We start from the raw sequence: 12,054 nt of genomic DNA on the forward strand, positions 1-12,054 counted from the left end.
AATGGTCAAGTAACTCATTTTACACCTGAGTACAGTGAGAAAATATGAGGATAGATAGAACCTTTTCCTGGGCTCATTTTTGTGCATTCCACAACGACAGAAGCGTGGAACCATATAAATGGCATTTATATTCCTTTTTGTCTAGCACTGCCCTGTATAATCTACTTGACGATATAGGCTTATATTATTTATAATTTGACTGGTAGTTTCTAAGAGTTTCTGGAATGACAGAATTTATGAAGGACAACAGACTCTGCTGACCCGATGACGTCTTCGCCAAACAAGCAGCTTCGAAATTAAAGAAGCTGACATACAGAGAAGTGGTAAGACCTGGAATGAGATAAAAAAAAGATAGCTCAGGATAGAGAAAGATGGAAACTGTTTGTCTGTGGCCTATACCCTGACCCAGGGTGAAAAAGGCAATGATGATGATGATGGGTTAACTCCAAACCTGTGTTCTTAAAGCCACTGAATGACGTATTGTTTTCAATAAACAATTTAAGAGAATGTTTTCGTGGAAAATTAAGACCGTGAGAGAGAATTCCAGTGCTAAAGTTGGTGCACTTAGCATGCATATACTTTCATTTCTAACTATGGATGTACAATGTATTCCTTTAAAACAAAAATAAAAACACACAAAGAAAGAAAGAGTGTGAGAGAGAGAGAGAGAGAGAGAGAGAGAGAGAGAGAGAGAGAGAGAGAGAGAGAGAAAATGGATGTTATATAGAGAAGCAAAGGAATGTACATAATTCATATATATACATATATAACTAAATACATATATCATACATACATACATACATACATACATACATACATACATACATACATAGCACAGTAACAGTTTTCATGGGAAAACAATGCCGAACACGAACAAGCAACAAGAAGGAGGTTAATGGGGAACGATAATAACACGGATTTGATGGGGGGGGGGGGGGGGGGGGGGGGGGGAGGGCAGACCACTAGTCATGTGCGTGGGAGTGGTCACATGATGTCCATTAAAAGTCATCTGGTCATCGCATTGGTGTTGTTCCCCGTCACATAACCTGTCATTTTCATTGCTATTATTGTTGGTTTTTATATTTTACGTGTTTTTTTTTTTTTGGTTTTTTTTTTTTTCATCAAGGTGTTGGGTGTTGACGTATAAATCTGGGCGCTAGGGTTCATGGATTTCTGGAAACAGAAATGATGCGTAGAGCACTCTATAAATGCACCATTATTTATATTTCAATAAGGATCAATATATATGATCATCGAATGCTCCAGAAAAAAATATTTGACATAGAACTCTGGGCGCGCGGGCTCATTAATTTCTGGAAATTCAATGATGCGTAGAGCATTCTATAGATGCGCCCGTATTTATCTTTCAATAAGGATCAATATCTCTGATTATGAAATTCTCCAGAACAAAAAAAATTTTGACGTAGAACTCTGTGCGCGGGGTCTCATGGAATTCTGGAAAAGGAAATGATGCGTAGAGCACTCTATACATGCGCCATTATTTATCTTTCAATAAGGATCAAAATCTCTGATCATCAAATGCTCCAGAAATAAAATATATAAGTACTATTAGAAACAGGCTAATTAATAGAAAGATCTGGAAGGAGAAATTAGTCTGAAACGATCAAGGCGAGAGGCCCGATTAGTTTTAACATACGGTAAGAATGAATACTTTTTTAAAAAGCCTAAGTTCGACACCAGTTGGAAAAAGTTGTTTTCTTGGAACAATACACTATTAGAAAGAACTTCATGAAGGAGGGAGAAAGAAAGAACGAAAGCGAAAAGGAAATTAAGGAAGAATAAATGCATAAAAACGAATGTATGATCATGAATGACCAAAACGAAGAAAAGAAAAAGAACAGAAGAATAGGTAGATAGACGAGTTTATGATCTGAAGGTAGGAGGTCAAATAATGGCGCGCAATCCGTCGTGTAGAAATGAATATGTACCTGTTGTCTCTCAGACGTGATCCGTTTGACCCCGCTTGTGAGGTCAAATAAGTCCGGTGTAGCACGCCAGAATGACTCTATCGCCAAAAAGACGCGAGGCTAACTCAAGAGTCTATCTCGCGTACGCCAATTTAACTCTAGAGTCTTTTTTTGAAACCATCCGAAAATTTGACTTTTCCTTATTAACGACAATTTTTTTTTTTTAAATTTGAAAAAGGACAAAACAACAGCTTCACAAAGTAAGAGATGAATTCACAGTATTTCCAAAAAAAATATATATATAATAATTTAAAAAATCTAGTGCTGACACGGTAGTTTCGGTGTACCACGCGAGAATGACTCTACCAAAAAAAGACTAGAGTTAAATTGGCGTACGCGAGACAGACTCTAGAGTTTGCCTCGCGTCTTTTTGGCGATAGAGTCATTCTGGCGTGCTACACCGGTTGAACCTTCAACTTGGTCGTGGTCGTTGTCAACATAGCCGTCATCATTACTTGGTCATCATGTAAGAATGACCTGTGGGCAGCTCGCTCGCTGGCTTGACTTCTGCATACCGTGACCTGGTATTTTGTTGAAAAAGAAATAAATAACTAACACAGTAGTGCTCCTTGTACTGGAGGTGCAGATGAATATAATTTATAGATGGACAGCGGTTGACGTCAACACAGTGATCTAGTGGTATGACACTCGCTTTCGGATCGGAAGGTCCTGGGTTCGAGACTCGCGCTCGGCGCATAATTGAGTCCTTGGAAAAGGCTCTTTACTCACATTCTCTCACCGTACTCAGATGTAAAATGAGTACCTGGCCGTTAACAACGTTGTCTTTGTCCGAAAAATTGTAATATCGCCTAACAGGCGTCATGCCCCGTCCTACATGTTAAATGTTGCTGTTGACCAGGGACCCCTTTGAGCACATTTAGTGGCTATTGCGGTAAAGCTCAATTTAAAAAAAAAAAAAACAAAAAAAAACAAAACAAACAAAAAAAAAAAACTAATAGATAGTGTGCGCTTGGCTAAGAAGCTTAGAGCATTTCCATCCGGAAGTATAACGGACCAAAAGACAAAACTATGTGTAACCTTAAACGTTTATAGTCTGGTTCACACAGTTTAGTGATAATTACTTATAATTAATTTTAATAAAAATTAAATTCCCTTTATTCATCCCATAGGGGAAATTTGTCTCTGGGGTCTATTCCAAGGGAAGACTGGAATACCCCAGGCGTTAGCCGCAGTGCAGCGCCGCAAATTGAGCCAGGGCGCGGTGACTTGCTCAAGACCACTCAGCGCAGCTGTCTGTGATCGAACTCGGTACCTTTCGGGTACGAAGCAAAGACCGTACCGCTGAGCCACGCTACCCCTATAAACTTGGATGGCAAAAAAACAATAACAAAGACCCGAGTGATGTCAACTTCATTCTATCTATAGGGACAGGCAGAGCTTGAATCTCCTTAGCGCTGTGTGAATACGCTTCAACAGTCGTACTTACACTTCCCTCGTAATGACGCATGGTAACTTAGTAACTGGCTCTAAACTATCGGAACAATGGCGGACGCCCTTATGAAATATTTCTCCGACGATCATAAAAGCGAATCCAGTGGAGAAAAAAAAACCCATTATAAATCTGATCATGTTTTGACTTTTACACAATCTGATCACAAGACATATGAAAAGTTCTAGCCAGCATGAAGAATAAAAGTACAGATTTTCTATGTTTAGAACCACGATGGCCGCCGTTGCTGGCAGGCGTGACATCAGACTATTGAATCCAATTCACCTGGCCTTATCTTACTGCGGCTAACGCATGTCATTCCAACCTTCCTTGGAATAGACTCTAAAGAAGAAAAAAAATTAACATTTTGGATGAATGTATGGAATTTTGTTTGTTTGTTTTAGTTTATTTTTGTTTGTAACTATGAAATGGCACAATGGATGGACTGGGTTCGAGCCTCGCGCTCGTCGCATAGTTGAGTCCTTGGAAAAGCTCTTTACTCACATTCTCTCACCGTACTCAATTTGCAAAATGATTACCTGGCCGTTAACAGCGTTGTATTTGTCCGAAAAAATGCAATATCGCCTAACAGGCGTCATGTCCCGTCCTACATGTTAAATGTTGCTGTTAATCAGGGACCCCTTGTAAAGCGCTTTGTGCACATTTAGTGGATATTGCTCTATATAAAGCTCAATTTTTAAATTATTTTTTTCTGTTTACACGGTACCGACTTCCTCACACTGCAATATTAATAAGATAACAGATCCTTATCTGAACTAATAGAAACACGTTTTTATGAGCCACCACTGTATCTATGCAAATGTAAGATTGATGGACTGACTTTTCTGTTTACACGGTACCGACTTCCTCCGTGGCCTTCGTAAAGTTATGGCCTGACACTGACCAAAAAATGACGTCAAAATGCTAGTCTTTGGCAACAAAAGAAAACAAATCGTGAGTTGTATTCAATAGTTCAACCAATGACCACTTGTTTCCATGAGCTCTACTAACGACAACTCACTTGGCGGTGCAAAAACCAAATAATGACGTCAAAATGCCAGTCTTTTTGGGTTTCAGTGTCAGGCTATAACTTAACGATGGCTACGCTTCCTCTCACTGCAATTTTGTTAAGATTACCAGATCCTTAAAAAATTACTCGTAGATTTAATTAAAACAATCTGCCTAACAATAATATGTTTTTGTGAGCCGCCACTGTAACTATGCAATTGTATGATTGATGGACCGGCTTTTCTGTTTACATGGTACCGACTTCCTCTCATTGCAATTTTGGTAATTATGTCAATTGTATCTGTCACTTAAAACTTTTTACATTATGTGTACATTATTTATTTCATATGAGTGTTGTAGGAGGCGACAGTAGGTCATTCCTGTGTCGAGCTGTTTTCTGTTTGTTTATCTTCTGTAATCATGGGAGATTAAATAATTGATAGGGCGATTTTTAAAAACCTAGAAAAATTAGAACAAAAGAATGAATAGCAATTTGTATGTAGATGTCTATGATTCAATCAAACTTAGTGCGTTTTACAGTGTTTTATCCCCTTCCTGCTACTCACATTCTTTCACCGCACTCAGGTGTAAAATGAGTACCTGGCCGTCAACAGCGTTGTCTCTGTCGGAAAAAAAAAGGTAACATCGCCTAACAGGTGTTATGTCTCGTTTTACATGTTACGTGTTGCTGTTGGTCAGGGAGCCTTTGTAAAGCGCTTTGAGCACGTTTAGTGGATATTGCGCTATATAAAAGCTCTAGTTTTTTTTTACTAGGCCCCATGAAACCATGTTACTATTAAATACAGTTAAATGGTCTTTAAAAGTCTTTTTGTGCTCTATATTAATTCGCATTACTATGACCATAATATGTACTGGGAAAGATAAAGGTAAGGCCATTGTTGATGGTCATGATGAATTATCATGTGATGATGATGATGATGATGATGATGATGATGATGATGATGATGATGATGATGATGATGATGTCAGGGGTTGATTTATGTCAGGGGTTGATGGATAAGTCAGTTTAAATAAGGTGTAGGGGTGGATTTCCAGATGAGTCGTTGTAAATAACTGTGGTGTAAGGGTTGATACCCAGATTATAGTCATTGTGTTGAGCTTTGATGTCCCCGTGTTTTCCGTCATTGTTGTTGTCATCGAGTCTTAGATTTTACCTTGAGAAAGGATGTACGTGCATCATGGGGGCTCGATTTTTGGGTAATTTGATAGGTTTGTTGTAATGAAATTTCTAAAGCATTGCAAACTATCCGTTAATGAATTTGATATGGGATGGGTTGGAACGGAAGTTTGGTGTTAGAGGTGGGTGTCTTTAATTTAGTTCTATTATTTAAGATTTCGACCAATCAGAATGTTTCGTTGAACAAGGGTTCAATTGTAGATTCTGATATTTTGATCAGTTGAACTGAAGACTCCGGCTTGGACGGACGTGCTAGTGACTCGAAGAGAGCACTAAAATTATAATAAATAAATTCTTAAAGTTTATGCTGTTTGTGGCAGCGGTGATACTGTTTGTGGCAGTATTTCTCCGTCCAAGTCGTTATTGTGACGCCTTTGAGGCTTTTTATTTTAATTAAGATTGTTTTACTGGCTCTGTGAAGCCAGTTGGCTTGAGGTTGACCTAAGGTTGCCGTGAGGTTGTTTTAACGTTGATTTGAAATCAAACATTAATAATTTGAAGAAATCAAAGAAACATTAACAATACAAGGAACAGTGCTTATTTGTGAACGAAAGAAAACAATTTTACACATTTGATCGATAAACATTTGATAAGACATTCCTCATCCATCGGAAACTATACTTATCATCTTTGCTGTCCTGCCTTGGTTGCTGTCGTCATGTTATGTGTTAGATTAGATGCTAAATTAAGGTAAGGGCGCCCTTAGAGATTCAGTATTAGATAAGTCTATATTATATTTTGTGATTTCTGTTCTTCTTTAATTATTCTCTTCATTATCTCTTCTGCTCTATCTACATATTCCAACCCTTTATTCTGTAATACATCATTGCTACTTTATATAAATAAGACCTACTTCTTTTCCTTTTCTTTCATTATTTCTCTTTATTCAATACATAAATAAACCATTTGATATAAAACTGTACATCACTTGTTTGCTTGTCGGTGTGTTACGTCCCTGTTTGTGTTCATTGACAATAATAGGTAAAGGCGACGGACTGAGTACGTAGTGGACGCATTGCGAACTCACTCCGGCGCTTAAGTAACATCGGGGCAACGGTCACTTTGTTACATTTTTGGTGGAGCTGCCGGGTAGAATATTCCTATTATTTTTTTGTCAATGCCACATCAGGGTTGCCACAAAAGCAATTAAGTCATGCGCATGATTTGACCGTTACGAGCTAAGTACAAATTATACTCACAATAAGCACACCTTGTTTCTAATAATTTAAAACTTGACCTCAAGTCTGTATCCACATAACACGTGGTATTTATTGTTATAACTAAAGTTGTTTTGACGAGCCTGTGACGCCGTCAATTCTTGATACTAGTGTTCGGTATCATTCACTATCACTTACAGTCGTAACTCACGTAGGTGAGGATTGTGGTATATTGTTGTCTTGTGACACGCTCCGATAGCTGTCGCCGTAAACATTTTTTTTTATTTGAATTTTATCAACGCAGATTTAAGGTGGGTCGGTGTTGTCACTCTGTGAGTGTCATATTTCATTAAATTCCTATTGTTGAAAAGGCACACGAAGTGCTGGTGTTTTGTGTGGGAGATTAGAAAGAATTTTATCTCGGTGCACATAAAAGGTACCCCCCCCCCCCTTCTCTCCACTTTTGTTTACTTTACTCCTCTGAATTCCACCAATTGCAGAGGCGTGTAGCCTCGGGTGATAATAATTTCGCAGCTATATTATTATCAATTAACAAAACTCTATTGTAACCATTGTATTTTACAACCATAAATCATGGACGTCGAAAAAAATAATCAAATTAGGTGGTCAGTTGTCTCTAAAAGGTGAGGAATTGAGAGTCTGGGTGGACACTCAGATAGAAAAGGAAACGCAGCGGAAAGAGATGGAGCGAAGAGCTGTACGAGAAGATAGAGAGAGAGAAGCTGCGATGAAGGAGAAAGAGATGGAGTCTCAGAGGTTGCTGGTAGAGAGACAGCTAGAGTTAGAGCGTCTACGCCATGAAAGCCCAGCTCCATCATCAAGTCAAAACGGGCATGTTGTGAAGGTGTCTGCAGCCAAAAGTCCCCGACTTCCCCCATTCAGTGACTCAAAGGATGACAATATTGACAGTTACCTTCTGAGGTTTGAACGCTATGCCACCGTGAACAATTGGGAAAGGACGGAATGGTCTCTGCATCTTTCTGCTCTACTCACAGGTAAAGCGCTAGACGTGTACACGCGTATGGACGTGGACAGTGCTAGCGATTACGACACCCTCAGAGATGCTCTGTTGAATCGTTATAACTTGACGGAAGAAGGCTTCGCCAACAAATTTCGTAATAGCCGTCCAGAGCAAGGAGAACGAATGGGTGAGTTCAAGACGCGAATCAGTACGTACCTGTGCAAATGGATCGACATGGCGGGAAAGGATAAGAACGATCCAGCCCAGATAACTGACCTTTTCCTAAAAGAGCAATTGATGAGCGCTTGTGGAAAGGAGCTGCGCATTTTCCTGAAAGAAAGGAAGCCGGAAACATCGGACGATGTTGTTAACCTCGCCGAAAATTATATTGCAGCGCACGGCACGGCGGGCGCATTTGTCAAGCAACACCAAACAAACAACACGGTTGCTGATAAGGGGGTGGCACCTAATAGGTTGTTTAAGCACAATGCACCAAGTGGACAAGGTAAAATTACTTGTCATAGATGCCTGAAACCGGGACATATGGCCAAGGATTGTCGGTCAAGCCAAGGGACACCCTTGAGGAGACAGGTGAATGTGGTAAGGACCGACATCACTTGCTCTTTCTGTGGCCGGAAGGGTCATGAAATGTCGAGATGCTGGGAACGTAGCCGGGCCATGAATAAACCCAGCGAGGAGACTAAGAAATGTGCTGGGCACGACAGCATGGAACTGAAGTGCGGTTGTGCGCTGCCTGTCGTTTCGTTGTCATGCCTGGAAGGTGAGCACGAATCCCCAAATATGCCAGTTGCAGCGGGTTGGGTGAATGGCCAACGTGTTACAACGCTCCGTGATAGCGGCTGCAGTTGCGTGGTTGTGCGCAAAGGTCTGGTGCCCCAACAGATGGTGGAAGGCAAGAACGTTCTTGTCTATCTTGCGAACGGGACAACGGTCTCGACGCCACTGGTTGAAGTAGATTTGGACTGTCCTTACTACAAAGGGAGAGTGCTCGCTGCAGAGATGGATACGTTATTGTATGACGTAATAGTTGGAAATATCCCGGGGGCCAAATGTCCAGGAATTGAGGTGAGCGCAGAAGTCTCTGCTGTAGAGACCAGAGGTACGAAAGACCGGAGGCTGAAACCACTGCTCACACCAAGTGCTATAGACATTGAGGTGTCTATGAAGGATCTAATCGAAAAACAGACCTTGGATGACTCACTCCAACAGTGTAGGAAGATGGCAAAGACGGGCGAAATAAAGCGCACTGGGAGGAGCAACAGGACTTGGTATGGCCATGACAGACATGGGATTCTTTACCGATATTTTGAATCGGATTACTGCAACCATGGAGACGTTTCGAAGCAAGTTGTTGTGCCTAAGGACTTGCGCCAAACGGTTATGAAAGTGGCTCACGAGTCCATCCTAGCAGGACACCTCGCTGCTAAGAAAACAACCGAGAGAATTATACAGGATTTCTTCTGGCCAAATTTATGGGCCGATGTCTCCAGGTTTTGCCAATCATGTGATCAATGTCAGCGATCGGCACCGAAAGGGAAAACACCCAAAGCTCCCCTGACCGAAGTTCCCCTCATCGATGAACCTTTTCAACGGGTTGCAGTTGATCTCGTCGGACCCATCGTACCTGCTTCTGAAAGAGGTAATAGATATATTTTGACGGTGGTGGATTATTGCACGCGCTATCCAGAAGCGGTCCCTTTGAAATCGATTCAAACTGAGGCGGTTGCAGAAGCTCTAGTCAACATCTATAGTAGAGTTGGGATTCCGAGAGAGGTACTGAGCGACCGTGGAAGTCAGTTCACTTCCGACGTCATGAAGGAAGTTTGTCGCCTGCTTTCTGTGAAGCAGTTGATGACAACTCCTTATCATCCCCAGTGCAACGGTCTTGTAGAAAGGTTTAATGCTACCTTGAAGGGCATGTTGAAACGTCTGGCGACTGAGCGACCTAGAGACTGGGACAGGTATATCAACGCCGCTCTCTTTGCATACAGGGAAGCGCCGCAGGAGTCACTAGGGTTTTCTCCGTTTGAGCTTCTGTATGCAAGACCTGTAAGAGGTCCCATGACCATCCTGAGGGAATTGTGGACAAATGATATTCCCGATGAGGAGATTAAGACAACTTACCAGTACGTCGTCGACCTCAGGGAGAAACTGGAGACGATGGTTGGATTAGCAAAGGAGAACCTAAAAACCTCTTCAGCCAGGCACAAGAAATATTTTGACGTAAAGGCAAAGAGGCGCCTTTTCCAAAGCGGGGATAAGGTATTATTGTTGCTACCAACCAAACATAATAAATTGGAAGTGAAATGGCAAGGACCATTCGAGATTGTCAGAAGAATGGGAGACAACAACTATGTTGTTGACACAGGTGCTACCAAAAGGACTTATCACATTAATTTACTGAAGAAATATTTTGAACGGGAGAGTCCAATCCAAGTCGCCGGGATTCTTCAGTGTTCAGTTGCCGCTGTGGTGGACGAGAAAGAGCGTGATGAAACCTCAGAACCCATTGAGCCCATCCTAGAGTTGCCTAATTTGACGCAACAGGAAACGTATCGAGATACGTTTATAAGTGAACATCTGAACGAAGAGCAGCGAAAACAGATACACGATCTGTTAGGACACTATGCAGACGTCATGACAGATGTGCCGGGGCGTACTAGCATGTGTTCCTATGAATTGAAGCTGACATCAGATGTACCTATACGGAAGAAGCCGTATCCAGTACCCCATGCCATGAAAGAGACGTTACGGGAAGAGGTGAAAGCCATGTTGGAGGCGGGAATAATTGAACCGTCCGACAGCCCATATTGTTCACCCTCCGTTGTAGTTAAAAAGAAGGACGGCTCGAATAGATACTGTGTGGATTATCGAGCGTTGAACAACGTCACCGTGTTCGACGCTGAACCCATGCCACGCCTGGATGATTTGTTCCAGCAGATAGGACCTGAATGCCGCTATATGAGCCGGTTTGATTTATCCAAAGGATACTGGCAATTGTCACTGTCACCTGAGACGAAGCCAAAGACGGCTTTTGCAACGGAACTCGGCCTGATGCAATTCACGGTAATGCCGTTTGGTTTGCAAGGTGCTCCAGCAGCCTTCTCAAGATTGATGAGGAAAGTGCTAAGAGGTCTGCCAAACGTGAAAAGCTATATTGACGACATTCTTGTCCATCACGCCAACTGGGACGACCACTTGAAAGGCATTGGGTCAGTCTTAGATCGATTGAGACAAGCCGGACTGACGGCACGACCATCTAAATGCCTAGTTGGACACCCTCAAGTTGAGTTCCTAGGACACCAAATTGGTGACGGTACTATTTCACCCCTGCCGAACAAAGTCCAGGCCATTAACGATGCTAAGGCACCCCAGAACAAGAAGCAAATGCGGAGCTTTCTTGGTCTGGCTTCATTTTATAGAAGATATATACCGAATTTCTCCGCCATAGTCAGCCCTTTATCTGATGCGACCAGAAATGGGATGCCTAATCGTATCGTGTGGCAGGAACCACAAGAAAATGCCTTCACATTTGTGAAGAAGGTCTTGACGTCAGATCCGGTTCTGAAATTGCCGGACTTTGACAAGCCTTTTGTTTTGTCAACGGATGCAAGCGATACAGGTATCGGAGCGATCCTCGCTCAAGAATACGAGGGAGAAAAGTTTCCGGTGTTGTACATAAGCAGGAAGCTTCTCCCTAGAGAACAACGGTACTCCGTTGTGGAGAGAGAATGTTTGGCCCTCCTATGGGCTGTACAAAAGTTGAGCTCCTATCTTATAGGGAGGGAGTTTGTAGTAGAGACTGATCATGCTCCTTTACTATATCTAAATAGAGCGAAGTCAGAAAATGGACGTCTCATGAGATGGTCATTGCTCCTAAGCCAGTATCGGTTTACAGTTAAAGCCATCAAAGGGAGCGAGAATCATGGCCCAGATTTTCTGTCACGCCTAGTGTGAATGGAGGTGATTGATTTTTATGTAACATTATCGATTTCAATGTGGAATCAAAATTCGATAAATTTTGTTCTTGAAAGGGGGTTATGTCAGGGGTTGATTTATGTCAGGGGTTGATGGATAAGTCAGTTTAAATAAGGTGTAGGGGTGGATTTCCAGATGAGTCGTTGTAAATAACTGTGGTGTAAGGGTTGATACCCAGATTATAGTCATTGTGTTGAGCTTTGATGTCCCCGTGTTTTCCGTCATTGTTGTTGTCATCGAGTCTTAGATTTTACCTTGAGAAAGGATGTACG

At 41.7% G+C, this 12,054-nt stretch overlaps 1 protein-coding gene across 1 annotated transcript; it reads left to right on the top strand.

The window, feature by feature from the left end:
* The first annotated feature begins 5,302 nt into the window (after positions 1-5,302).
* LOC144966958 (uncharacterized) lies at positions 5,303-11,761 on the top strand. Its single transcript, XM_078903652.1, has 2 exons — positions 5,303-5,333; positions 7,425-11,761. The coding sequence occupies exons 1-2, from the start codon at positions 5,303-5,305 to the stop codon at positions 11,759-11,761; spliced, it is 4,368 nt and encodes a 1,455-aa protein (XP_078759778.1).
* Positions 11,762-12,054: the final 293 nt, after the last annotated feature.

Source organism: Berghia stephanieae, chromosome 3 (assembly GCF_034508935.2).
Source record: "Berghia stephanieae isolate SIO BIC M18660-M18661 chromosome 3, UCSD_Bste_1.3, whole genome shotgun sequence".
Taxonomy (NCBI): domain Eukaryota; kingdom Metazoa; phylum Mollusca; class Gastropoda; order Nudibranchia; family Aeolidiidae; genus Berghia; species Berghia stephanieae.

Bases quoted from the DNA above. Each gene is read 5' to 3' on its own strand.
- LOC144966958 (XM_078903652.1), top strand. From the start codon at position 5,303: ATGACCATAATATGTACTGGGAAAGATAAAG. The intron at 5,334-7,424 runs GTAAGGCCATTG...TAATCAAATTAG, and splicing joins ATGTACTGGGAAAGATAAAG to GTGGTCAGTTGTCTCTAAAA.